The sequence below is a fragment of the Vespula pensylvanica genome, chromosome 1 (assembly GCF_014466175.1).
Source record: "Vespula pensylvanica isolate Volc-1 chromosome 1, ASM1446617v1, whole genome shotgun sequence".
NCBI lineage: Eukaryota > Metazoa > Arthropoda > Insecta > Hymenoptera > Vespidae > Vespula > Vespula pensylvanica.
Window position 1 is genome coordinate 3199468 of NC_057685.1, and position 25052 is coordinate 3224519.

The 25052-nt window shown below is 31.2% G+C and overlaps 6 protein-coding genes across 10 annotated transcripts; 2 read left to right on the forward strand and 4 right to left on the reverse strand.

Annotated features, from left to right (window-relative positions):
• Window positions 1–5519: 5519 nt before the first annotated feature.
• Window positions 5520–8198, reverse strand: LOC122627230 (DNA-directed RNA polymerase III subunit RPC5). Of its 2 annotated transcripts, none has more exons than XM_043808231.1 (8): window positions 8038–8198; window positions 7474–7730; window positions 7132–7319; window positions 6845–7017; window positions 6559–6763; window positions 6272–6474; window positions 6000–6163; window positions 5520–5923 (listed from the first exon to the last, which is right to left on the reverse strand). In XM_043808231.1, the coding sequence occupies exons 1-8, from the start codon at window positions 8086–8088 to the stop codon at window positions 5662–5664; spliced, it is 1503 nt and encodes a 500-aa protein (XP_043664166.1). In that variant the 5' UTR covers window positions 8089–8198; the 3' UTR covers window positions 5520–5661. The 2 variants fall into 2 exon arrangements, with proteins under 2 accessions (XP_043664166.1, XP_043664157.1); XM_043808222.1 differs by having other exon boundaries at window positions 7126–7319.
• Window positions 8199–8274: 76 nt separating this feature from the next.
• LOC122627215 (vacuolar protein sorting-associated protein 18 homolog) lies at window positions 8275–14037 on the forward strand. 3 transcript variants are annotated; one of them, XM_043808203.1, is made up of 20 exons: window positions 8275–8651; window positions 8717–8900; window positions 9020–9177; window positions 9261–9434; window positions 9548–9595; window positions 9722–9911; window positions 9987–10108; window positions 10190–10408; window positions 10494–10610; window positions 10706–10818; window positions 10894–11005; window positions 11140–11322; window positions 11409–11726; window positions 11823–11958; window positions 12036–12257; window positions 12355–12506; window positions 12586–12683; window positions 12759–13070; window positions 13159–13233; window positions 13906–14037. In XM_043808203.1, the coding sequence occupies exons 1-19, from the start codon at window positions 8571–8573 to the stop codon at window positions 13220–13222; spliced, it is 3003 nt and encodes a 1000-aa protein (XP_043664138.1). In that variant the 5' UTR covers window positions 8275–8570; the 3' UTR covers window positions 13223–13233; window positions 13906–14037. The 3 variants fall into 3 exon arrangements, with proteins under 3 accessions (XP_043664138.1, XP_043664128.1, XP_043664147.1); XM_043808193.1 differs by lacking the exon at window positions 13906–14037 and having other exon boundaries at window positions 8276–8651; window positions 13159–13401; XM_043808212.1 differs by lacking the exons at window positions 9548–9595; window positions 13906–14037 and having other exon boundaries at window positions 8277–8651; window positions 13159–13401.
• Window positions 13548–15538, reverse strand: LOC122627239 (DNA-3-methyladenine glycosylase-like). Of its 2 annotated transcripts, none has more exons than XM_043808253.1 (5): window positions 15251–15532; window positions 15050–15170; window positions 14777–14986; window positions 14505–14714; window positions 13548–13978 (listed from the first exon to the last, which is right to left on the reverse strand). In XM_043808253.1, exons 1-5 carry the CDS (start codon window positions 15344–15346, stop codon window positions 13587–13589), a joined length of 1029 nt encoding a protein of 342 aa, XP_043664188.1. In that variant the 5' UTR covers window positions 15347–15532; the 3' UTR covers window positions 13548–13586. The 2 variants fall into 2 exon arrangements, with proteins under 2 accessions (XP_043664188.1, XP_043664180.1); XM_043808245.1 differs by lacking the exon at window positions 13548–13978 and adding an exon at window positions 14036–14442 and having other exon boundaries at window positions 15251–15538.
• A 525-nt stretch (window positions 15539–16063) lies between these two features.
• LOC122632405 (odorant receptor 22c-like) lies at window positions 16064–17938 on the reverse strand. The gene is made up of 5 exons (XM_043819149.1): window positions 17710–17938; window positions 17273–17582; window positions 16856–17128; window positions 16265–16625; window positions 16064–16111 (listed from the first exon to the last, which is right to left on the reverse strand). The coding sequence occupies exons 1-5, from the start codon at window positions 17936–17938 to the stop codon at window positions 16064–16066; spliced, it is 1221 nt and encodes a 406-aa protein (XP_043675084.1).
• A 1228-nt stretch (window positions 17939–19166) lies between these two features.
• Window positions 19167–22024, reverse strand: LOC122633951 (facilitated trehalose transporter Tret1-like). The gene is made up of 5 exons (XM_043822451.1): window positions 21786–22024; window positions 21547–21726; window positions 20798–20994; window positions 20213–20519; window positions 19167–20083 (listed from the first exon to the last, which is right to left on the reverse strand). Exons 1-5 carry the CDS (start codon window positions 21859–21861, stop codon window positions 19458–19460), a joined length of 1386 nt encoding a protein of 461 aa, XP_043678386.1. The 5' UTR covers window positions 21862–22024; the 3' UTR covers window positions 19167–19457.
• A 726-nt stretch (window positions 22025–22750) lies between these two features.
• Window positions 22751–25046, forward strand: LOC122633960 (uncharacterized protein DDB_G0292642-like). Its single transcript, XM_043822462.1, has 2 exons — window positions 22751–23715; window positions 23785–25046. Exons 1-2 carry the CDS (start codon window positions 23410–23412, stop codon window positions 23881–23883), a joined length of 405 nt encoding a protein of 134 aa, XP_043678397.1. The 5' UTR covers window positions 22751–23409; the 3' UTR covers window positions 23884–25046.
• The last annotated feature ends 6 nt before the right edge of the window (window positions 25047–25052 follow it).

Below are 25052 nucleotides of genomic sequence, written 5' to 3' on the forward strand. Positions count from 1 at the left end.
TTTTTTTTTTTTTTTTTTTTTTTTTTTTTTTTTTCTTTTATGTACAACTAAACGTAGATCCATAAGATGATAAAAAGATAATATTTTTCTCTGATTACAATGTTATAAATTGAAATAGTCAAATGTTAGTATTATGAAAGATTTAATTAACCATTACACAATTTAAATATTAAAGCATAGGCTAATCATAAATATAAGGATTTAAAAGTTGATAAAAAAAATTATATATTCTCTGATTACAGTGTTATAAATTTATATATTAGAGTTTTAATATTGTGAAAGATGTAATTAACCATTGCACAATTTAAATATTAAACCATAAGTTAGTCATAAATATGAAGACTTATAAGTTGAGAAAAAAATAATATTTTCTTTAATTACAGTGTTATAAATCTATACATTAATATTTTAGTATTACGAAAGATTTCATTAACCATTACTCAGTTTAAACATTAAACCATAAGTTAATCATTAATATGAAAGCATTAAAGAAAAAGTGTATTATAAATTTTTGACGTATATAATATCAATTCTTTTTTTTAATTACAACGTTATAAGTCTATACGATAATATTATATTTCATAGATCATTATTTTGTTATTATGTAACATTTAATAAATCATTAGCAATCTAAACATTAAACCATAAACTAATCGTAATCATAAAGACTGATAAAAATAATATTTTTTTTGATTTGATTGTTATTAATTCATATACATATTTTAATATTACGAAATATTTCATTTGAAATTAAATTATACCGAAAGAAAAGTCCGATCTTTAGATGGCCCATTGACATATATTTTTATTCGTCGTATATATATCATCGCAGCTTCTTATCGATCTTTCATCGATTGGTTTACGAACAAAATCAATCTCATTGTATTCGAAGAAAAAGAGATATGTAAATAATTCGTTGACTTTTTAAAAGAACAGTGAAAACAATGACCCTCGTAGTTTGAATCAAAAGAAAGTAAGTACACGATCCGATTCCATACGATTTCAATAAATTACATGCTAAACGGTGCGTTCGATTCGTCGACGAGTGAAAAGTGGAGAATGAGAAGAGGGAGATGGGAGAAGGGGGTGTATGCGTTAAAGAGGGGGTAGCGAGGGTGGTGGAAGAGGAGGATGAACGGTCTACTCTTCGATCTGGGTGAAGATCGAGAGAAAAAAAAAAATAGAGATCGAAAGTATCGCGTCGGATCTGTAATTTTCCTTTTCGTTCGTTTCTTCGTTCGTTCGTTCAATTTACGGATCAGCGAATCGTGATTTTACACGTCGATAAACTCTTACGATTTAGTTTTCTAAATGGTCTCCACGCTGGGCTCACTGACACGATTTTCTTTTTTCTTTCTTTCTTTACCTTCTTTTTTATTTATTTATTCTTATTTATATATATATATATATATTTTTTTTTTATTATCTGAAAGGTGACGTTATAATAGTTCGAGAAGAATTCTTCTTAATTGATTCGTTAAATTGTTAATAACCCTTAATTGAGAGTGAAGAAAAAGGAAAAAGAAAATAAGGAAAATGAAATACAAAAGAAAAGGAATCTCAATTACGAAGTTGTATTTAGTAATTAGGCTTCATATCGTATTATTCAACGGATATAAACAATCGTTAACGAGCGCTAAACGAATAATTCGTACGTTTAGATTTAAACGCATCATACATACATACATACATGTATACACATGCGAGTCTGTAAAATAAAAAAAGAAAGAAAGCTTATTCAGTTTGAAAAATAAATCTAATCTCCATAACGTTAATCTAATATCTCATGTGTGCTCATTTATTTCTTCTTTATATACTACATCGTGTTTGAGAGTAACAGGTCGTCCTTCTTGCAGAGATCGTATTAATATCTAAACGTCGTTGCCAATCGCGAAGATGATGATCACTGATACAATTCATTAATGAAAGTTTTCAGAATCATTAAGGAAAGTACATTTACCCATCCTTGAAATTATCGGAAGGATTATTATTTCGCGCGTATCACGTTTGTAATTACTTTTAATTAGTAAGTTCGGGGTAAACGTCCGAAAGGCGTTGCACTCGCGATATTTTTATGTCGATTTTTACTTCGAATGACTTTCTTCAAGATAGATATCGATCGAGACGCGATACAAATAAAACAATTCTTTTTATGAAATTCTTATGAATTTTTCATTTTCACGGGATACGATCTTAAGACATTAAAAAGACAAAGTGAAATCTTTCTTGAAATTTTTATATCCTAATAAATATTTTGTTATTTTTGTGAGAAAGAAAATAGAAATGAAAAAAAAAAAAAAAAAAAAGAAAACAACGATCTTTTCCTATTCTCGAGATCCATTTTGGAGTGAATAAAATTTATATTAATATTCGTTCATTATTTTACCATATTCGTCTGAGGTCAGGGACTCCTTTAAAACATATCCTCGAACTTCCTCGTCCACTCGTTATAATTCACTAATAGGAGGTGTGGTCCATATAGAAAGAAACAAATATTCGGTTGCCCTGTTTATACGTCCTATGTAAACGCGCGCGAACGCGTAAGAAACACTTTCACCGACGTTCAGACTCATAAGAGAAAGTTCTTACGCCCAGAAGGTTACGCCCCTGCGCTACGCAAATCAACCGTGAAGAGGAAAAGACGGAAAGAGAGAAAAAGATAGTAGAAGACAGAGAAAGAAAATAGAAGGTGATCCTTCGGCCAAGAAAGAAAGGACATTGTCCAAGGACGACGATAATAGATTGTACTTAGACTCGAACCGATTCGAAATTTTCCCGGCATTTTTTTTCCCGCGCTAAATTTCAATCATTTAAATTCCTAAATCCGAATCGATTTTTCTTAACTTTCTTTCTTATCTCTTTGTTTTTTCCTTTCTTTTCTTTTTCTATTTTTTTTTTTTTTTTTCGTTCGCAGATTAAAACTTACATATTTGATTGTTGCTCAAAGAGAAAATAATAATACTTTTAGAAACCTCATTGCGATCTTATCCGTGAGATCATCAACGACGATTTTCAATTTTGTTTTTTTTTTTTTATCACTTGACGTATTAATGGTTAATTTTATATCGCCATTTTTCGAACGTAACAATCATTTTTAAATCTAAATTTGTCGGTTTTATATTGTTGTTCGTTTGCAGATGGTAATTTACATGGTTTCGTTGTTACAAAGAGAAAATAATAATTCATTAGAGACCTCTACTGATCTTATTTGTGAGACCTTCAACGACTATTGCAGTTAGTTACTGTTCTTTCGCGATCACGTGACATACCAAAAGGTAACTTCATAATACCGCCATTTTTTAAACGTAACAATTATCTTGAAACCTTGTCATTTGTCATTCGTTAATCTCATCACCCTTTTTTCGCAATCTTCTCTACGCTAATATTTTAATATAACGTTCTAACTACGTAATAAATATATAAATAATGAATTTAACTTTTAACAGAACCGTTACGATTTGATTTACACGTTTTAATTTACGAACACGATGCTATAAGTTCAATGATTTCTTTTTCTGACGAACTTGTTACGCGGAAAAAGTCATATTTTCTGGTTACTACGAACTCATTAGTATATGCAAAACATGTCAGTATTATATAATCGTTGTTGCATAGTACGATTAAATAATTTCTCTTCTGTAACTTCGATAATATCGATAATGTTGTTATAAATGTAAATATAAATATGTGTATATATCGATTTCCTTGTTTTACTTACGAGTACATGTCTTTTTATATACATGGCATGTATAATATATATAATTATATCTATAAGTGTATATATATATATATATGATTACGTAAATACAATCTACAAGATTAATTGTTGATAGAGTACGTTTGTATAAAAAAAAAAAAATTGTTATATTTTACATAAAAATTTGCAAAAACAGAAATAAGTATATACATACGATTTTAACAAATTAAAACAGATATTATTGTAATATAAGATACCAATGATTTTTCTTTTGTAAATTAAATTTGTTTAAACTTTATAGTATATTACAGATCGCTTTACATCTAAACAGTACCACACCTGGTATATAATGAGATATCTCGCTTACTGCCTATCCATTTACGTTGCTGGTAATGGCAAACGTAACTCTACAGGAAATGCCTTGCTAATCGTAAAGGAGAAAATTCTCTCTCCGGAGTTTGCGGTGAACGTACGTGTATACAATGTTGTTTTCTTTTTTCTTTTCTTATGGCTATAACGAACGATTATTGGAATATACATAATATAAACATAAAAAAATTCCAAGCGATTATAAAAATATAAATACGAGTTTCGTGGATAGCAAAGAGAAACCTGTCCATGTGGATTTGAAGTAAAGTAATATTTTCACATTTTCTTCCCTTTTTCTGTTTTATATGTTTATGCATTTTCCATAATAAATAAAACATATTTTGTAAATATAAAAAGAGACCATAATGCAGATAAATTATAATATAATCACACATATATATATATATATATATATATGTATGTACATCGTTAATTATATACACAGTAATAGATACATATGTGTGTATATGTATTTTAAGAATAGCATCCTTAAACTTGTGATAAGTTCTTTTTATACATATCCCATTATTTTTTATTGTTGTTAGATTTTTTATATGTAAAACTTAATTATGTAATATAATGAAAAATCAGTCAGAAGTAAACAACGTTAAAAAATAAAAAAGAATACACACATATATATATATATATATATATTTTTTTTTCTGTATCTCTTAAGTAATAATTAAATTCGTATAGATTTAGAGTTATATGTACATTAATTAATTCTTAATTTTCTTATCCATAAGATTTTTACTAAACATGTTTATATAGCCATACAAAAAGAATTGCATTATATAGAAAAATATCGAATGATAATATTTCTTATTATTAGTTATTAATCTCATATATATGCTTAATTACAATTACATTCAAGGAAAATGTTTACAATATAAAGTAAAACTTAATATAAATGTTTAACAAATTATAATCACATATAATCAACGATTAATAAATAAATCATTCGTTCTTAAAAAATATTTTTACTAGAATAAAAACGCTATGTTTACGAACGATAAATCATTTCTTCGAATGTAATCAAATTGTTATTATTATATTGTATATACGTGACGATAAAAATGTTACTTCACACCATTTGTTTTACTATGTCATTTTAATATTTTTCTTAATGTATTTACCGTACGGCAGGTTTTTCTTTTTCCTGGCACGACAGTTTGCACTGGGACTTAGGCCTACGAAATGATTGCTAGCCGGTCCCAAGGGCCTGCAGTTCTGGAGAAAAGCGTGTTCAGCATGTTATTTGGTTTTCAAGATCGGATCGTTACCTCTTGTATCAAATAGTTTCCCAATTAATTATCCTCACGAGGCTATATCAGTCTCGATTACAAACTCACTGTCTCCTGAAAAAAATCTCAAGGGACAGTGCCATGAATTGAACCCAGATGGTGAGTCTCCTGGTGAGAAGCAACGATGTTAACAATCACTACACCACGAAGACGGTTATTTTACGGCAGTGTATTAAACAAACACTTCACTATAATTGTACAGATGAGATAATTCATTATTTTGGATATAATAACAGTGCCTATAAACGCTATTATAGATTTATATATGTCCTAATCATTCGATGCTTTTGGTCATGTTGTTTCAGAAACTTTTCTAGATCGACTCGTTTTCTTATGTTTAACCGTTTCTGATGCACTATCGTCCGAAATCGATGAATCCCTCAATTTTTTACCTCGACCTACATTTCTTTCTTCGTTCTCAGAACCAATAGATTCTCTATTCGATCTTCTCCTTTGACGTTGTGGTACTTGATTTTGTGGTTCTAACGTCTCGCGTAAATATTTTCGTTTGGCCTCCCAAAACATCTCTTGTCTTTGCGCTATTTCCGGATACCTACGTACGAATAATAATATGATATAATTCTATTGAAATTTTGAACAAATATACTTTTGAAATGAAAAATTTATACTTTTCGGCAAAATCTTTATTTGGTGGTACGATTAATTGCCATCCTTTTTTTGGTATATGTATTGCTAAATTTGTAAATATCTCTTTTATTTCCTCCGAAGGAAGTTTGATAACGGTAGATATGGCTCTCCGATCAAGGAATTGTTGTTCAGTAAATGATAATAACTAGAATATATATATATATATATATTTATATTATTTAGATATTATATAGGTTTAAGAAATATTTTCTGTATACATTCTCTTGGAATAATTAATTTCTGTGATACTTACGATATAATCTCTAGCTCTGCACATGAGTTCTGCTGGTATACCATTTTGAGACGATACGCTATCTTTAATATAAATAAGTTCACTATTTACAACCCAGTTCCCTTGCACTAAAACTGCTACTTGCTGCAAATATTTCAATACGGCTGCAGTATCGTGCTCTGATGATAAAATTAATCGTAGCTGAGTAAAGGATATCACCTTTGCTGGAAATAGTAATTCATTGAGATAATTATTAAAAATTCATTGGATTATACAGAATTATGTTCTTTTTTTTTTTTTTTACATACCATCTTTCATAAGAATCCTGACTTGATCAAGAAGTGGTAATGTCCTAATATAATTAAGGGATGTGGTATGACTTAGAGTTTCACTCTTTGAATACTGTTCTTGACTAATAGGTGGTGCTAACAATTCTAAATACTGTTTATTTGTTAAATTTAATGCATTTATACTTTCTTCAGTAGATGAACAAAACATTTCCAAACGTGTCAGCTGTAAAAAAAAAAAAAATTTAGAAATTGTAAATGTTTAATGTTACATAAGTTTGAAAAAATAATCGATAATTATATTAACTTCAGCTTGTGTACTATTGACTGGAGCATAGTTCGTATGTATCCACTTTTCTTCTGAACTTTTTTTGGAAAAATGTTGAAAAGATTGTTCTTGCATTTTTTTAAGGAAATCTGGTGTTTGTCTATCAAAAGTCACATTCACTTGTTTAGGTCCTTCATCTTCTTCCTCAACATCTATATTAATAATATATACAATATAAATATTCTATTAAATAATACACATATATATATATATATATATATACATTGAATGAATAAGAAAAATAAAATATTTGTATGTACCTTCACCTATAGTTTTAGCTTCCTCTCTAGCACGTTTATCGCTTTTATCAAGATAATTAAATTGTGGCCTTAATTGTATGATACCTTTTAGTGGAGTGATATGTAATTCACCGTCTTGATAAACTGCAGCTGCATAATTCGTACATTCTGGTAATGCACGAGAAGAATGCAAGACTGTTTTATCCATTAGATCGCTAAAAGTAATTACTTATTCAAGACCAAAAAGTAAAACTATTCAAATATATTATAAATCAAATATATTTATCAATCTATCCAATTCCATATATATAATCCAAGTTATATTATGTTTCTATTTCTTTTTCATAATATCATAAATTTTATACATACCTATCAAATACTTTTTCATCATCTTCTTGTTCAGTTTTAGAATTACCATCTGCATTAATGGCAATTTGTCTTCCTTTCATTTTATCATAGTTAAGACTGAATGTATCAACAGCTACTTCAATTCTGACCTCTTGATTTTCCGGTTTTATTGAAGTTTTCAAAAATGTTGCATTGTCGTATCCATCTCGAGCAGGTCGAATAGGATATTGGAAAATAAATAATTTATTCTCAAGAGTTTTGGATAAAAATACTGGAATCTAAAATAATCAATATATAATTAAGTTGTGAACTCTTGAATAAATATGAAGTAAATATGAAAAGAAGAATACGATATTTTCAGGTTAATCGTTTTTTAATTCACGACATTATTTTTTTTATACTTCACTGTAATATAAGAAATTTGCGTTTGAAAATATTTTTTTTTCTTTTTTTTTTTTTTTTTATTATTATTATTATTATTATTAAAAGAAACCAATTTTGTTGTTATAAACGTGTAACCTCAATATAATAAACGTTTGATAGGGCATTTAATTATTATTTATAAAGAGAAACTATTGAATTTACCTCCTTAACCACCGGATCATCTTCACTTTCCGTCATATTTATATCCGACATTTTTATATATTTTATTTTATAGTTTTTACAGAAAAGACGAAATTCAGCAAACACGTTGCAAGACTAAACCGTAGACTATTTTTCACACGCGTTTACGTTTGAAGATCAGATAACTAAGATAGAAAAGTATCTATAGATAAGAAGAGGAGGGCCCTTTAATCATTGTTACCAACCGTATGATGAACATAGTACGTGTTAATATTACCAATTTTTAACTTCATCGTTTATATATTCTTCTCAATCATTCAAATAATACAATTTTATACATCACGATGGATAGTGCAATTTTATATATTACAATAATAAATAAAGTCAAAGAAAAATTATAATTGTGCTTTAATATAAATTTATATAGTTCATAACTGTTATGAGAGACAATTAGTTCATAATAGTATAACTGTGTGTGATCAATGAATGAGTGATAAACCTACATAACACAATATATTAATTTTATTATTTAGTGCTACTTATTATTTAGCAAAATGACTTCGATGTTTGATCAGTATGAACAAGCATCTCAAAGATCTAAACAAGTAGTTCCTCCACCTATTCGAACAGATATTGTAAGTTGCATTTATTTAATTATCTAAACTTAATGTATTCTCATATCTATAAATAATATTTACAGAGCACAGCTGGCTTTATCCAAATGAAGTTACAAGATGACGGTCCAATATTCACAAAACAGAAAATCATCTTTTCGCCCTCTGATAAAATTATTCACCTAGTAGTCAGTAGTAATTTAATTATAATAGCTATGGCTAATAATGTTCTTCTTCGTATCGATATGAAACAACCTGATAAAGTAGAGGGTATTATATTATATTTATAAGAATATATATATATATATATATATATATATATATATATATGTATATATAATTATATAACTTTATTTTCAAAACTTCTAAAAAATTGTTTTCTATTATAGAAATTGACATTTCAAAATATGCAGTAGGCATGAAGATGTCAAATCTATTTTTGGATCCTTTAGGTTATCATTTGTTAATAACATTGACTCCAAAAAATGGAGATAATCCTCCACCGGAATTATTATATTTACATAGAAAAACAACCAAATTAAAACAAGTACGATCGGATCAAAATAAATTACATCATTATATATTGATAATTTAATATAAAACATAACGTTTTCAACAATTTATTTTTAGGCTGGGAAGTTTAAAGGTCATGAAATTACCGCGGTAGGATGGAACTTTTCAAATATTTCGGAAACCGTAACAGGACCTATTCTTGTGGGTACTTCAAAAGGTTTAATTTTTGAAACAGAAATTAGCGATGGAGATAAAATATTTAACACAAGCTTGGAGCAGTATTGGCGGCAGGTAACTTGGAAAAATTTTATTTACTTTTTTTTTACTATCATTAGCATTACATTAGATTAACATAACATTATAGTGCATTAGCTTTTTTATTCCATAATTCATTATTTCCAAAGCTTCCTAACTATTTACCTCTTTATGGTGCTAAGGAGGTAGAAGGATTGGTAAGTTGGAAATGCCTTATTTAAGCATGTACATGATGTGTTCATTCATCAAAGCTATAATAATTATATTTGATATTGATAGAAAAAATAACATGTCATTTTAATATTAAACTTTTATTTCTTCAGGTATTTGATATAGGAAAGAATAGTAAACCTCCAATTACTGGCTTAGAATTCCATAAGATACCTAACTCTGATAAATATATGATTATTGTAACTACTATTATGCGTATTTATCAATACATTGGATCAGTACAAAATCCTGATGAAAAGCCCTTATTACAGCAAGTATTTAATAAATATTTAAATGTACAAGGTAAGTAGATATTGACATTTTTTTATGCGTATCTATTTAAAATTATTTATTAATAATCACTTTTTGATTATATAGAAAGTTTTGTGGAAGTAATAAGTTCTTTAACTTACTCGAAATTACAATTTTATTATCCATCACTTGGTGTATTACCAAAATCATTTGGTTGGTTGACTGAGACAGGTATATTGTATGCACATGTAAGTACTTAACGTTACAAATTGATAAATTGTATAATATAAAAAATAATAAAACATATTATTTTGTTTTTTCTATACTAGATAGACCCAAACTTATCTGATCCAAAAAATGCATTGATAAAGCAACAGATGATAATATGTCCAGAAGCCAGTCTAATGGGAAACAGCAAATCTCATACTAATACTGCACCACTTTCCTTCGTGTTAACGGAATTTCATGCTTTATTACTTTATCCGGATCGTGTGAAAGGCATATCACTATTAAATCAAGACCTTATTTTTGAAGATATATATAACGATGTATATATATATATATATATATGATTAATTTATTAAGTATTATTTAATATTATTTTTTATTTTAATAATGTATTTTTCAATGCAGACAGTTGAAAAGTTACTCAATATTGTGAAAGATCCGATAAACCGCAGTATCTGGGCTTACAGTGAAAGAGCAGTCTTCAAATACAAAGTGACGAAGGAAGACAGAAATGTTTGGCAGGTATAAGTCTTTCTTTATTAATAAATAATAATTAAACATCATATATACATACATATCTTTCGATCGTATCTATATAGCGATCATATTTTTCATAGGTTTATTTAGACAAAGGAGAATTCGAGCTTGCTAAACAATATTGCAAAGATAATCCTGCATACATTGATCAAGTACTTGTCAAACAAGCTGAAATGCTATTTAAAAATGAACAGTAAGTTGATTTAAACTTTTCTTGAACTATTCATTTATTAATATACGTATAGTAATGTTATCATCTTGTTTTTAGATACGAGGAAAGTGCTTTAACATATGCAGATACTCATTCATCTTTTGAAGAAATTTCATTGAAATTTCTTCAGGAATGGCAGATAGAAGCTTTGAAAATATTTTTGAAAAAGGTAATAATAAATTTCATCTTATTTCTTTTTGTTTGTTTGTTTTAATTATTGTTATATTATATTATATTATATTATATTATATTATATTATATTATATTATATTTATTAATAATTTATTTTTCATAATATTTTAGAAACTCGGTGGTTTGAAACCTCAAGATAAGACTCAAATAACTATGATTGTTGTATGGGTAATAGAATTATTTATGAGTCAAATGGGAGAAGTAAGAAGCAATGATAGCTCATATACTCATAATCCACAGTATATAGCATTGCAAAAACAATTTGATAGTTTTTTAGCTATGCAAAAAGTTGAAGTACGTTTTCTTCTTTATATATATATATATATATTATGTATATTGTTTTTCTATAAAAAATACTTAATCTGTTATTTCTATTACAGGATTGTATAAAGAGAAATCGTAAAACAATTTATGAGTTAATGTCAAGTCATGGGGATAAAGAAAATCTTATGCGTTTAACGATAATGCATAGTAATCACGAAGAAGTAATAAGACAACATTTATATAAAAATAATTATTTAGAAGCCCTTGAAGTATTAAAAAGTCAAACGAACAAAGATTTATTTTATCAATTCTCTGGCACTTTGCTTCAAGAATTGCCACGTCCTACTGTGACTGCTCTAATTTCGCAAGGATCTTTATTGAAGCCATCAAAATTGCTTCCAGCTTTAGTATCTTGTAACAGTGATGAAAAACACGTAAGATGCTTTAAAAATATCTAAGTTATATTCTATAGCAGGAAGAGGCTTGTATGTTATATCAATATCAATATTTTTTTCTTACATTGTATCTAGGCTAAAGAAATTATCAGATATTTAGAATTTTGCATATACAAACAAAGTTGCCAGGAACAAGCGATTCATAATTTTTTACTTTCACTATATGCTCGTTATAAAAAAGAAGAAGTTATGCATTATATCAGCTCACAAGGTATATTTTACATCACGTATAAATTTTATTTATCTTTCATACTTTGTTTTCTCAATACAATTATATTTTTTTCCAAGGTCAATATATAAGTATGGTACATTATGATGTACATTATGCCTTAAGATTGTGTCAGGAGGTTGGTTTAACAGAAGCATGTGTACAATTATCAGCCTTGCTTGGTTTGTGGACAACAGCAGTAGATTTGGCATTAACAATTAAAGTTGATCTCGCTAAACAAATTGCGGCTATGCCCTCTGAACGTGATGATACTTTACGTAAAAAATTATGGTTAAAAATAGGTAATATATAAATTGTTTTTAATTTGTTATTGCATTGTATTTTAAATCAATGTTTTTTTTTTTATTCTTTTGTTGTTGTTGTTGTTTTTTTTTTCAGCTGAACACGTAGTGCGTGAGAAGAATGATATACAACAAGTAATGGAATTTTTACAACAATGTGATTTAGTTAGGATAGAAGATATTTTACCATTCTTTTCAGATTTTGTTACAATAGATCATTTTAAAGATGCCATTTGTAAATCCCTACAGGTAAAAACTTTAATGAATAGAATTGTAATTGGTAAACACGTACATTTTTCTTTTTTGTTTTCTATTATCGTGCAAATAGGATTATAATCGGCATATTCAAGATCTGAAAGAAGAAATGGAAGAGGCAACAAAAGCAGCTGAAGTTATTAGAAAGGATATACAAGCTTTTAGAACCAGGTACGTTTCGTTTTACATATCAATATAATATATAAGAGAACATACAAAATATTACAGTTGCGACTAATTTTATAGGTGCACTTTTGTAGATGCAAGAGATACATGCAATTCTTGTGATATTCAACTTTTATTAAGGCCTTTCTATGTATTTCCTTGTGGACATAGATTTCACAGCGATTGTCTTGTTGCTGCATTAACACCTATGTTATCAATGGATCAACGAACAAAACTTGCTGATCTTCAACGTCAACTTACAGCTATTTCAAATAGATCCGAAGATACAACATCAATTGGATTGGTATCTCTATCGATTAAAGATCAAATTAAAGCTGATATAGACGAATTGGTAGCTTCAGAATGTTTATACTGCGGAGAACTTATGATAGAGTAAGTTTGTCAATTATAGAATATTTACTATTGTTTGTTTATTTTTTTAGTTAGGATGCAGTGAATTGCTAAAAATGTTATATTGCAGATCAATTGATAAGCCATTTATAGAAGAAGAAGATTATGAAAGAGTAATGAGAGAATGGGCATAAATGCAATAGAGGTAATAATATGTCTAGTAAAATATATAAAGGTGATACGCGCCTTATTTAAATATTATTATCTTCGTAATTTGTACATTGAAATAGGTAAATATTTTTAAAGCATTTTATTTATAAAAAAGATATATTTATAAGAGAAAAGTAATGAAATAGTACATGTTTTTAAACCAGATTTGCAATTTATTTGTATTCTGCATAAATTTTTTTTTGCCCAGGAATAAATTGTATAAATATATAAAAGTCTTCTTCTGTACTTAATGCAGACACTACAATTTTTAACATCAAAAACATGCAAGCGAGAATAATCTTTAAGTAATATTAATTTCGTATTTTTCATATATTATTAATTAGTTTTCTAAGTATTTGTTATATATACTTCTGCTTTTTTATCACGTTTACTAACAGATTTATTTCCATAAATATAATAACGTAAGGGTTTGCTGGACCATTCAGGACCACAACTATCAATACCAATTCTTGCACACTTAACAATTTTGATTTCTTCTTGAAATGAATCATCTTCTATCCAAAGACCTTTCCATGTACACAGCGAATATTTATTATGACTTTTATGCAACTGGAAAGACATACAAAGTTTTGAAGGCCCATTACACAATTCGTGTACTTTGAAGTCTTTAATAATTCCTTTGGATATATTTGATTTTTTTTTTAAGATTCGCTGATTAGTCATGTACTCAATGCCTTCTAAAGGATCAAGAGCTCTTATCAGCACTGCACTGCCATCACCTAAAATCTTACCAACATGTTTTTTTTTTGGTGGAATATCGAAAATATCATCAATAATTATATGGTATACGTATTAGTTTCGTGGTCTCTATTATATTCGCTAACACTAGGATTTCCTAATATATAATAACGAGATAATTTAATTGGCTGCTTGTCTGGCAAACTTTCAACATGTACGGGTGGTACTGTTACAATAGTAGTAGATTTTGCAAACGAATCACGTTCGATCCATAAATTATTACAATTATAAATATACTTTTGATCAAATTCATCTTCATCAATAACAAATGCGGTACAAATTTTATACGAGCTATTGCAAAGATCAGCCGTTTTAAATCGTTTAGGATTTTTTTGAATTTCTTTTTCCTTTTTGTTTTCTTTAACAAACATATTTCTGAGCAATTCCATATAGTCAAGACCAAGTAAAGGTTCCACAGCTTTGATTAATACATAAGCATCGGATTCTAAATATTTATTTAATATAGTTTTTCACAATAATAATTTATATTCATAATTACTAACTCACCTTGACTCGATATGTTGAAGCAATGGTACATGCCATAAGTCATATATATATAAATTGTGCCGGGTGACATATACATTGGTATGTTGCGAGGTGTCACTTTATTTTGATAAGAATGAGAAGCTTTATCGACGGCACCTAAATAACCTTCAGTTTCTACAATTCTACCTTTTAATATCGTTCCATTTTCTAAGCGACGTACAAGTACTTTCCCTATTATTATACAAAAATAATATATATTCTAAAAATGTGCTTTTATAAACTACATTAATTACCTAAAAGATGTTGAGCAAGTTGTTCACAAGGTGTATTATAAAATTCGAATGGAAGCCTAGACGAACATATTTCTTTTTCCCAAGGTGTAACAGGTGGATCCTCTAATTGTTTTAATTCTTCTTTCATCATTTTCAGATCCACTACCGCTCTTATTTTTTTCCTCGTAACATTTTTATCCGTATGAGGTATTTCTATGATTTCTTTTTTTCCTATAAAGATTTTTTACGAGTATAAAAGAAAAGTTAAAATATTTGATGTTTACATTTGGTTACCCTCAAAATCCTCTAATTTAATAGTGTCTAAAGATTTATCATTTCCATTTCGTAATACTTTCAAATTTATTCTAGATTTTTTAATCTCCTTATCCTTTTGCTGAAGTACTTCGACCAGATTCTAAGAATTATTATGAGAAATTATAAATGAATAATCGAAAATAATATCAATCGTATTAATTAAAATTAACAGAAAACTACCTGTTCTGTTTTTGTAACCATAGCTGTTTCACAAACATCATTTTCATTATGATTAATTTTATTATCAACAGAATTAATCCTTTTCGTTCGTTTCATCGAAGAATCGTTATATATAGAACAAAATGTTCTATTATCGATAATTCTTCGTTTCGTATACTCTATTAGAAAATAATTCAGTTAAGAATGTCAACTAATCGTTTACACGAATTTAAGATCAGATTTTCTATATTCGATACAAAAATATATTTGAAGTTGGATAAAAGAGAGATAAACGTCAAACGTCAGTGGTACCACTATTAAGTCAAAAAAAATCGAGAATACATCAAGATAATTTTACAAATATCTACGATTAAGTAGATTCTATTGTAGCGGTAAATTTTAAAAGAGATCTCGAACAATTTTCTATTTTAATTGTAAGTTCGATACCTCGCAAAACATTTTTTCTCTCTTTCTTTTTTTTTTTTTTTTTTTTTCTTTACATTGATATATCATAATATCGAAATAAAACTATACATACGATGCAAGATATTATTCAATGTTCTGTAACTAATCACACGTCGTAAAATTTCATTAATCGACGACATGTATATATTACGATATAGTATACGGGACCGAAAGATACAGCAAACTTTTGTTAGGTTACGTACAACGAGACTTTTCTCCTGACACGATCCACTTCGAATAACATAAGAGAGAATATTCATATTTCAAATGTCTTCAAAATCGATACCAAGGGACAATAATAATTACATAACTATAACAAACAATTTTCTTTTATTTCTAAAGATTAAATGAATAATGTATTTATTTCAATTACATTTCTTTCAAAAGTGTGAAGTAAGAAGCTGCCGTATTGAAGACCTAGAAAAACCTGCATAAATATTTCTGACGGAATATTTTGTATTTATTTAAAAGAGGAAAAAGAAACAAAAAGAAAAAGACATCGAAGAGGAAACGAAGAAAAAAAAAAGAGGAAAGAAAAAATAGGATAAAATAAAAAATGTAAGTAAATACCTTAGTAAGAGTTTGAAGGGATAGAACTTTGAATATTGCCGCTTTTATGGAACAATACTCTTGTGCTCTTATAATCACCAGGCAGAGGTCCTTCCGGTAGCTCGTTGGTAAGTTGTACCAAGGTATATCGAAATAAATCGAATCTGCTATTTTGATGCTCTCTTGAATGAGTAATTCTGCGGGCCAGCACCAAATTAACAATTGTACCATCATCGAGGATAAATAAGAAATGAATTTTATTAAATCTATTCCAGATGAACCGTAGATCACGGCATAACCGCTCAAACAAATTTCTAATCCGCTCGTCAAAAGTTGTATAAATATTATGGGACTTATTAAATCGTTTGCTTCTTTAACTACACTGCGAACAGAAAGATAATAAACGTAATCGAAAACGTTTTTTTTTTTTTTTTGAATTTGTTAAAAAAATTCTTTTTTTTTTTTTTTTTTTTTTTTTTTTTTTTTTTATACTTTTCGAACGTAAAGCGTAAATATATTCGTTACACTACATATGCATATGTGTAAGTGTGTGTATGTATGTATGTATGTATGTATGTATGTGTATATACAAACATTCATATTTCTCTTTACATTATCATTCGTCGGTGATGCTCAATGCTTTTCTCTATCTGACATTTTAGCTTCACGGAAATCGCATTGTCCTTTATCAAAGCTTGACCGACATTCCTTCCAATACTGCGGAACCATGCTTGAATTAATTTGAATTGACCACATATATGTAGTATCAAGGTCATCATAGTGGCGTCCAAACCGGTAATTCCGGCACAACAGATAACTGATGCCAGAATCTGACATAGAAAGGCGATCTCAAAGCTAGGAGACTGTAAAGCGTTTGGTCCATACCTGATTTGAAAATATTACATCATATATCTACATATTAACAAATATAGTCAACAATATTAATAATAATAACGATGACAATTTCTTTTTTTTTTTTTTTTCTTTTTTTGTTTTTTTTTATAAATCAATCAAAATTATTCTTATTACCAGACTTCGAACGGCATATGATAATTCATTTCGGTTTGGTTGCCTTTCGAGCGACCCTTTTTAATCGTGATTATCACAGCGGTGATCGTGAATGTGATAACGTTGCATAAACCACAAAAAAAGAAGCACAATGTTAATGTCCTAGCTTTGCCAGCTAGATACTCGTAGCATTTTCTATCGTTCGTATCATTGGACATGTACCAACATTTCCTTATATCTTCGTATAACTTTAACGATATTTTTCTTCTGAGTAATAAGTAAATCATTTTGAAGAGAAGCTGACCGACGGTCGTAGATACGCAACCTACGCCTAATAAAGTAGGAAATTATTATTCCAATGTACGTGTGTGTGTGTGTGTGTGTGTGTATGCATATTAATTGATTTACTTTCAAATCGTTTTAAGTTAACTCGTTCAAAAAGTGGAAGTCGAACTTACCTGTCAATACTTCGATATCTCCCCAATTCATTATTATCGCTAAAATCTCTGGCACGAGAACACTGCTGACAGCTGTCAAAGCAAAGAACACGCGAAAATAAGCGAAGGACTTTTTCATCATGATATTTTTTTTCCCCTCGATCGGCCATATTCCAACGATATTGCATAAAATCTTATTGGGAAATATATAATAATCGATCGTATTATGTTCGAACGTTTGCCTTTTCATTACGATCTTTTAAATTTTTATTTATAGATATTTTAATATATATATACATATATATATTGATTTTAATATATATATATATATATATATATATATATATATGTATATTATATTTTTTTCTTTTTTCCTTTTGCTTTTCCAATTTATGTCAGTCTTTATCGAAACACACGAACGATGGTGGTCTTACTGATGACAGAGAAACTAGCGTGTAATCAGTACCGTGAATCTCTAAAAGAGTTGAGAAGAAAATGACAGGATATCTCAGAGGTAGCGAACATACACAAACGAACCGCTGGCTTTTGTGCTTTCCCCTATCAATCGGTGTTACTTTGCAATATTAATGATTCCACTCTGTTCGACCACTTGTTTATTCCCTTCGTTCTCTCTCTCTCTCTCTCTCTCTCTCTCTCTCTCTCTCTCTCTCTCTCTCTCTCTCTCTTTCTCTCTATCTTTCTCGTTAAACGAGCTGATGTGAAGAAACATAAGATATAGAGTACCGATACTGTTATCAGCCATTCGACTTGTACTTCATTAATATTTAACGAAAGACTCCAGAAAGAATATAAAGGGAATAATGTATTCTCTCTCTCTCTCTCTCTCTCTCTCTCTCTCTCTCTCTCTTTCTCTCTATTTCTATCTTCCTTTCTTTTTATCTCGTGCTTGAATTATACCGTCTTTGTGCTATACTTCGTCATATGATCGTGACAACATATCGTGACTAAAAGTAAGAGAAACTGGAGGATATGGAATCATGTTAAAAGTAATCCGAGACGTCTCACAACAAAGGTATGGAATTGGTTTCAAGAAAAAAAAAAAAAAAAAAAAAAAAAAAACAGAAAAAGAAAAAGAGGAAGAAGAAAGAAGAAAGAAAAAAAAAATTTTCATATAACGTTACCTGAGTATAATATAAAAATTCTAGATGATAACATTTCTCAGGCAAAAGAGTTTTCGTGATAAGCGATCGTTCGTTTGTGGTATGACTAATGTCGACTCTCATTGTCGACGGGAGCTATCGTAGAAAGACTTCAAAAGACGTAAATGAAATTTACGTTCTTTTCATTTTGATGTTGATGAAGATAACCAGAGAAAACCAGATGTTACTAAAATTGATAATGACGTTCGGATTGAGATTTATATTTTTTCGTTGAGGAACTACGGAACGAGGAAGATTTGGAATAATTATAAATGATAAATAATACAATTATGTTCGGTCATAATATTAAATATCATTATCGTTATATTTATTTCTTACAATTAATATTATCGTTATAATTATTATCTACGATCAGTGTTACGACAGTCTTTAGTTTCTAAGTAAAATATCACATTATATTATAAATTATAATATTGTAATTCTTAATACTAAATTCTTAAATTAATCATTAATAATTATGGAAACGTGTATTGTCTACTTCAGTAATGTACATATGTGTATATATATATATATATATATTTTTTTTTTTAAACGAATCTTTTCGTAGAATTTGAGGTCAATTATGTTGAAAAGGAACGCTTTGATGTTTTATTTTTTGACGGACTTTTGAATTTCAAGAAGGCTCTTTCCTTTTGTTTCTGGTATAAAGTAGTAAACATAAGGGATACAGGTCACGACAATAAGAGCGAACGTCCAGAAAACGACTTTCTCTCCGGTTAAGTCAAGAAACGGTTGAAAAGTTTTCGTTGCAATGAAGGATAACAAAGCATTTCCACATCCTAATAGAAGAGAAGCTAATGTTTTCAAATCTGCTGGGAACATTTCTCCTAAAAGTGCACCTGGCACAGGCACGAAGCCGCAAGCTAAGAAAATATTGTAACACAGCATGGAAGTGAGTGGTAGCCACTCGAGGATTTGCGATTCGATGCCAGTCGACAAGAGGTGGAAATGTAGACCCAGTAATCCGAGAGAAATGGTTACACCGAGACTTGATATCATTAACAGAGACCTTCTGCCAAATCTGTCCACAACAATAATCGCACTAGCTCCAGCTACAATAGTAGCGAATCCCAAGATCATGACGACCACGCTAGGCGTAAGATTTATGCCAGATTTAATTACGATTATCTCGGCGTATGCGTTAATGATGGCGTATCCACTTGCGTGCACTATCACATTCAGACCAAACATGATCATGGCGTTTTTCAAGTTATCTACGATCAAACGGTTATAAGAATTATTCGTTTGTAACCCTATCCTTGGATTGATATGTGCATATATATATATATATTTTTTATGGATATAAAAATTCTTCGTATTTATACTAAGATATATATACACACCTGGACGTATGAATGCTTTGAGCTTCATTATAATACTACTTTCAGCACCATCGACGAAATCCTGAAGCTCTCGCATCTCAGCCTTCACGTCAGCTTCTCGTCGGAACCACTTCAAAGATGCCTCTGCTTTGTCGATATCTCCGAGGAGGATGTAATGGTACGGTGATTCGGGTATCAGGGATACGAGGGCCATGAAGAGGATATTCGGTACGAGGCTCACGTAACCGAACATCTCCATGGACAGATAAGGACCCATCACGTTGCCCAAGAACATACCCACGGACGCTGCATTTATGTTCATGGATATCTAAAGGCGCGACCTCGGTTAAGATCTTCTCTTTTGTGGAAAGACTAAGTTGAATAGCTTTAGGGTATCTTACTTTCTCAAGAAATTACGTATAGTAGGTATCGGTCGATATTTAGGTATGCCGATACATGTATATGAATTTTCATGTTAACTCAAACAACGTAAAAATCAATAACAGAACGATATCCTTTGTATATAGTTCGATCGAATGCTATTACGATGTATGAAAATGAATCGAACGTTTTCTAAGAATTAAATATGATAATACGAGACATTACCAAAGCCCCACGTATTTTCGGATCAGCGATCTCTCCCAAGTACAAAGCGAGGGATAGCCAGACCATGCCCGATCCAATTCCAGAACAGAATCTCGATATGTAGAGCCACGTAACTGACGTTGCACATATACTGAATACCCAGCTCAAGGCCAATGGTAGACCACCGATGACAAGCTGTTTCTTTCGTCCAACATACTCTGAAGATCGTGTCGTGACATACGCATTACAGATATGTCATCCTGAGAACAAGATCACCACAACTCAGAACACTCTTCCTGTCGTATCATCAGGATAATCGATTCTGATGTTCGATCGATGTTTTTTTCTTCTCATTCTTTTCTTTTTTTTTTTTTTTTGTTTCTTTTTCCTTTGCTTTCGCTTTACGTTCCAACCAAAGAGCAAACTCGACTTTAGATCTCTTCGTTTTACATACCGCCACTTACATCGTACATTTCGATAATTGCTGAGTCGTGGCTGGCTTGTTCTTAGGTCGCTTATTGCTCTCACAGGGTCGTGTTCAAACTGTTGTGTTCGCCGATCGGTCACTGTCTGTTTGTACGCTGGAATAAAGGATCGGTTGAGTCAACTGATTAAAACGATTACGATTATACTTTACAGACTGCCTCTGCTTCCTCGACGAATAAGTTTCTATAGAAATTTTTGGCTATCGAAGAAACTTCAAGTTTTCTTCAACAAAGTTGTCTCAACAAATCCTTTTTCCAATTTCAAAGTAACACATATCTTTTTACCTTGAATTATCGAACCGATCAGAGCTCCGAAAAATCTTCCTAGATTTAACAGAGACGCTATCCAGGATGCTTCGTAATCCGTCACTGTAATAGGTATGTCGGCTGTCGTTGATGTCAATTGGGCCAAATATGGCGATGACCAACCGTTTGCGAGGCCACTCACGAGCGGAGCCAAGCTAACTGTCGATGATGAGAAATAGTCATTGATCAATGGATATTTTCGAATAAAAAATATTTACCAGCGCATGCAGCTAACCACTGTGGCCATACTGTTATTCGTCGTTCTTGTTTCTCAGGATCCTTAGAGTCGGACATACTTTGGTCGTCGGACCTCTCGTTGGGCGTACAGGGTTGTAAAAACACGTGTTGCGTGTACCGTCAATGACTTTTAGACTGTCTCCCTATACCCTAGAACACGGATCCTCCTCCACACGAGGAAGACAACAGGAGACAAGACGTGATGCATTTACTTTTCGATAAGATGATGACATATTTACTGTCGTCAAGACACGATTTGATTATTCATGAACGTCTCGCATGTTTGCATCTCAGATTGCGCGATCTATAAAACACGTTATCTGAACATATTTTCCACGACGTCGTCAGGTAATTTAAACTTTATCATTGTTTCCTTTTTGTTCTTTTTATTTTCTCTCTCTCTCTCTCTCTCTCTCTCTCTCTCTCTCTTGCTCTCTCGCTCCCTCCTTTTTTGTAAATCAAAGTTTTGGACAACATTAGCTACGCGTAATCTCTTACGTATAGAGATGGTTGACGATTATTGTGGAAATTTATCGTGAAAATATGGCGGGTTTAATCGCCGATGCGTGATATCGAACGTTACGTTCAAGATGTCAAGCTGCTGCTATGGTCGTTATGACTTTATTACTCTGATTAGAACGATGGAAATAGCATATTGTTTAATGTGGTTTTACAATTCTAATGAATATTTATTTTCGTTATCATCCGATAGCATAAAATTTCTTCTTTCAATAAATTGGAATACTACTTTGGAATATTTATGCCACCGTTTATATTTACAATAAGTAAATATTTTAGTTGTAACGATCTTCGTCTTTCAATTATTTTTCCTCCATTGCTGTAACGCGTTGACGTGTAATCAACATAAAGGTCTAACGTTTAATATGTTTGTTAGTTAATGACGAAGAAGATAGTGACACAAGAAAAAATTTTAATATATTTTAATATAATATGGCGACACGCAAGAAGAAAATGGAGAAAGAGAAGGTTCCGCTTCCGGAGTTACGTGTTCGTGATCCCATGTCGGTTGTTGTTGAAAAATTTGGTGATAGGCGTGCACGCGTTAGTGGTGATATAAGGTCTAACAGATAATACAAATTTTACTTTAAGAGTCTTTAGAAAAAAAATCATGCGACTCGACGTATCCTTCTTTAACATTTATATATCATTTCTAGCAAAGAAACTCTAATGGAATTATTGATGTCATCGTTAATGTTAGTACCTAAGGATCAATCGATAATTTCGGAATCCTTTCGAGATATGTTAAGTGAGTTCGAACGTCGAAAATATATAAGGATCGATATCCTACAAGTTTATCTTAGGTTGATTTATTTTTTTTTTACGTTAGTTCCTCGAAAAGCAACAAGACCTCTTCCGTCAGAAAAAAAAAGTCGGAGAGAAAGTAAAAAAGTATATGTTATAAAAGAGAACCGTAGATCGTACGACTACAAATAGCTAGAAGAAATGACATAAAACTTGGCGCATGTAATGCCCGTGTAATCTTTTCAGACGAAAATTCGCAAGAGTATAAAAGACCGAAGTGATGTAATATCGGATGAAGATAGGAGATGGGATCTTTACGACGAAGCAAGTACCGACGAAGAAATGAAGAGAACGGAAGAAGAAGAAGAAGAAGAAGAAGAAGAAGAAGAAGAAGAAAAAGACCTACCAAGTTGCCCTAGCTCGCTAACGGAAGACTTAAACCTATCCTATGATGGAAAATGGTTGAGAAAATATATGAAGATACCTTTGAGAATGGCATTCAAAGAAATCGTAGCAAAAAAGCCTTACGATCCGGTGGGCTACCTAGGCTTTTGGTTACTTAATTACAAAAAAAATCTAGAAGACAATAGACGATTTTTAGAATTAGAAGAAGAATTATATCGTTTAAGATGCTTGATGATACAACCGGTACAAAGAAATCTACGATTATGCTAGATTTATTTTACCAGACGATTAAAAACGATAATTACGTTTTAGAGCAAAAAGATCGAAGAGATTCCTGAGATCGCAATGGACGAGGAAGAGGAAAACATTGACGTGGATTGGAATTTTCAACGTTACAATAATAATTACTAGTAGATATAATTAACTTTATTGAAATCCATCAATTTTCTACAACATCTTTGGTTCAATCAATATAACGATAGAATACATACTGTACAATGATGCATTAAATAAAGAAGAGGAATAAGAAGTAAGAAAAAAAGAAAACAAAAATCAAAGTTTCCAAACAATTTCCACTCTGCAGTATTAGCGAACGTTCGGTCTTCCGTCGGACCACATCCTCGAGACTACTCCTAGCACGTACGAGGCGTACACGAAGCTCGTTGGAACTTACTATCGTGCCGAGAGATGGTGTGGCGCTTGCAGAAGCTAAAGCTCGTTTATTTCCGGCGCAAATCGAGCATCTTCGGCATCGCTTCGCGCTCCTCATGCGGGGATGCGCTCAGTTCGAATCGCGCAGCCGCTCGTTCTATCTCGGTGGGCGCTTCATCGAAAAGCGTAGAAAAAAAGGGAAGAAAAGCGACGGACTAGAGAGGGCGGCAGGGAGTAAAGTGAAGAAGGATAGAGAGAGAGAGAGAGAGACGAATAGATAGATAGATAGATAGATAGATAGATAGATAGATAGACAGAGAGGAAAGAAGAAGGAATTATCGAAAGGTTCGAGTCGCGATCGCGTCGCAAGAGGATGAAGGTTCCTCGAAGGCGCGCGATCGCGGCACGGTGGATGATAGAAAAGTATAGAAAGTGCTGCTTGGTCGGACGCGTGTCGAAGCAGCAAAAGGAGGAAGAGAAAGAGGTGGTAGCAGTAGTAGTGGTGGTGGTGGTGGATGTGGTAGGTGCCCCCTCTCGTTATTGACGCGAGGGTTGGCCGAAAGCGGCGGCCATGTCGGTCGAACGGTTCGCGTCTTGATCGCCGGATGGCGCTGCTTCCGTCGTCGCTTCCGTTGTCGCGGTCCACCCTGCTTGCGCTGGAATGCCCTCGAGGAGGAGGAGGAGACCGTCGAGCTTTTCTACGGGGCCCCTTTACGCGTCGCGATCAGGTGACTACATCCTAGTCAGACTCCATATCCGGCTGCCTCGTCGTTTCCGTGTTCTCACAGTTTCGCGTCACAGTTATCGCGTTTATGAGCGATCGTATGTGCTAGTGTCGAAGGGTAAAAGAAAATAGGAACTCACGTACGGTATTGAAGAGAGACCGAAACGAGAAAGAAATTGGGAGAGGATAGTGTGAAAAAGGGTGA

Bases quoted from the DNA above. Each gene is read 5' to 3' on its own strand.
- LOC122627230 (XM_043808222.1), bottom strand. From the start codon at position 8,088: ATGTCGGATATAAATATGACGGAAAGTGAAGATGATCCGGTGGTTAAG. The intron at 7,018-7,125 runs GTACATACAAAT...TTATTAATATAG, and splicing joins AGCTAAAACTATAGGTGAAG to ATGTTGAGGAAGAAGATGAA. The intron at 5,924-5,999 runs GTATAAATTTTT...ATTCGTACGTAG, and splicing joins AATAAAGATTTTGCCGAAAA to GTATCCGGAAATAGCGCAAA.
- LOC122627215 (XM_043808203.1), top strand. From the start codon at position 8,571: ATGACTTCGATGTTTGATCAGTATGAACAAGCATCTCAAAGATCTAAA. The intron at 11,959-12,035 runs GTATATTTTACA...TTTTTTTCCAAG, and splicing joins GCATTATATCAGCTCACAAG to GTCAATATATAAGTATGGTA. The intron at 12,258-12,354 runs GTAATATATAAA...TTTTTTTTTCAG, and splicing joins AAAATTATGGTTAAAAATAG to CTGAACACGTAGTGCGTGAG.
- LOC122627239 (XM_043808245.1), bottom strand. From the start codon at position 15,346: ATGAAACGAACGAAAAGGATTAATTCTGTTGATAATAAAATTAATCAT. The intron at 14,987-15,049 runs GTAACCAAATGT...AAATCTTTATAG, and splicing joins TAAATTAGAGGATTTTGAGG to GAAAAAAAGAAATCATAGAA. The intron at 14,715-14,776 runs GTAATTAATGTA...GTATAATAATAG, and splicing joins ACTTGCTCAACATCTTTTAG to GGAAAGTACTTGTACGTCGC.
- LOC122632405 (XM_043819149.1), bottom strand. From the start codon at position 17,938: ATGAAAAGGCAAACGTTCGAACATAATACGATCGATTATTATATATTT. The intron at 17,129-17,272 runs GTAATAAGAATA...TTTTCAAATCAG, and splicing joins CATATGCCGTTCGAAGTCTG to GTATGGACCAAACGCTTTAC. The intron at 16,112-16,264 runs GTATTTACTTAC...AGGTTTTTCTAG, and splicing joins CCCTTCAAACTCTTACTAAG to GTCTTCAATACGGCAGCTTC.
- LOC122633951 (XM_043822451.1), bottom strand. From the start codon at position 21,861: ATGTCCGACTCTAAGGATCCTGAGAAACAAGAACGACGAATAACAGTA. The intron at 20,995-21,546 runs GTAAAAAGATAT...CACGATCTTCAG, and splicing joins GATCGGTTCGATAATTCAAG to AGTATGTTGGACGAAAGAAA. The intron at 20,084-20,212 runs GTGTGTATATAT...GTTTGATCGTAG, and splicing joins CAAAGCATTCATACGTCCAG to ATAACTTGAAAAACGCCATG.
- LOC122633960 (XM_043822462.1), top strand. From the start codon at position 23,410: ATGAAGAGAACGGAAGAAGAAGAAGAAGAAGAAGAAGAAGAAGAAGAA. The intron at 23,716-23,784 runs GTACAAAGAAAT...ATTACGTTTTAG, and splicing joins GATGCTTGATGATACAACCG to AGCAAAAAGATCGAAGAGAT.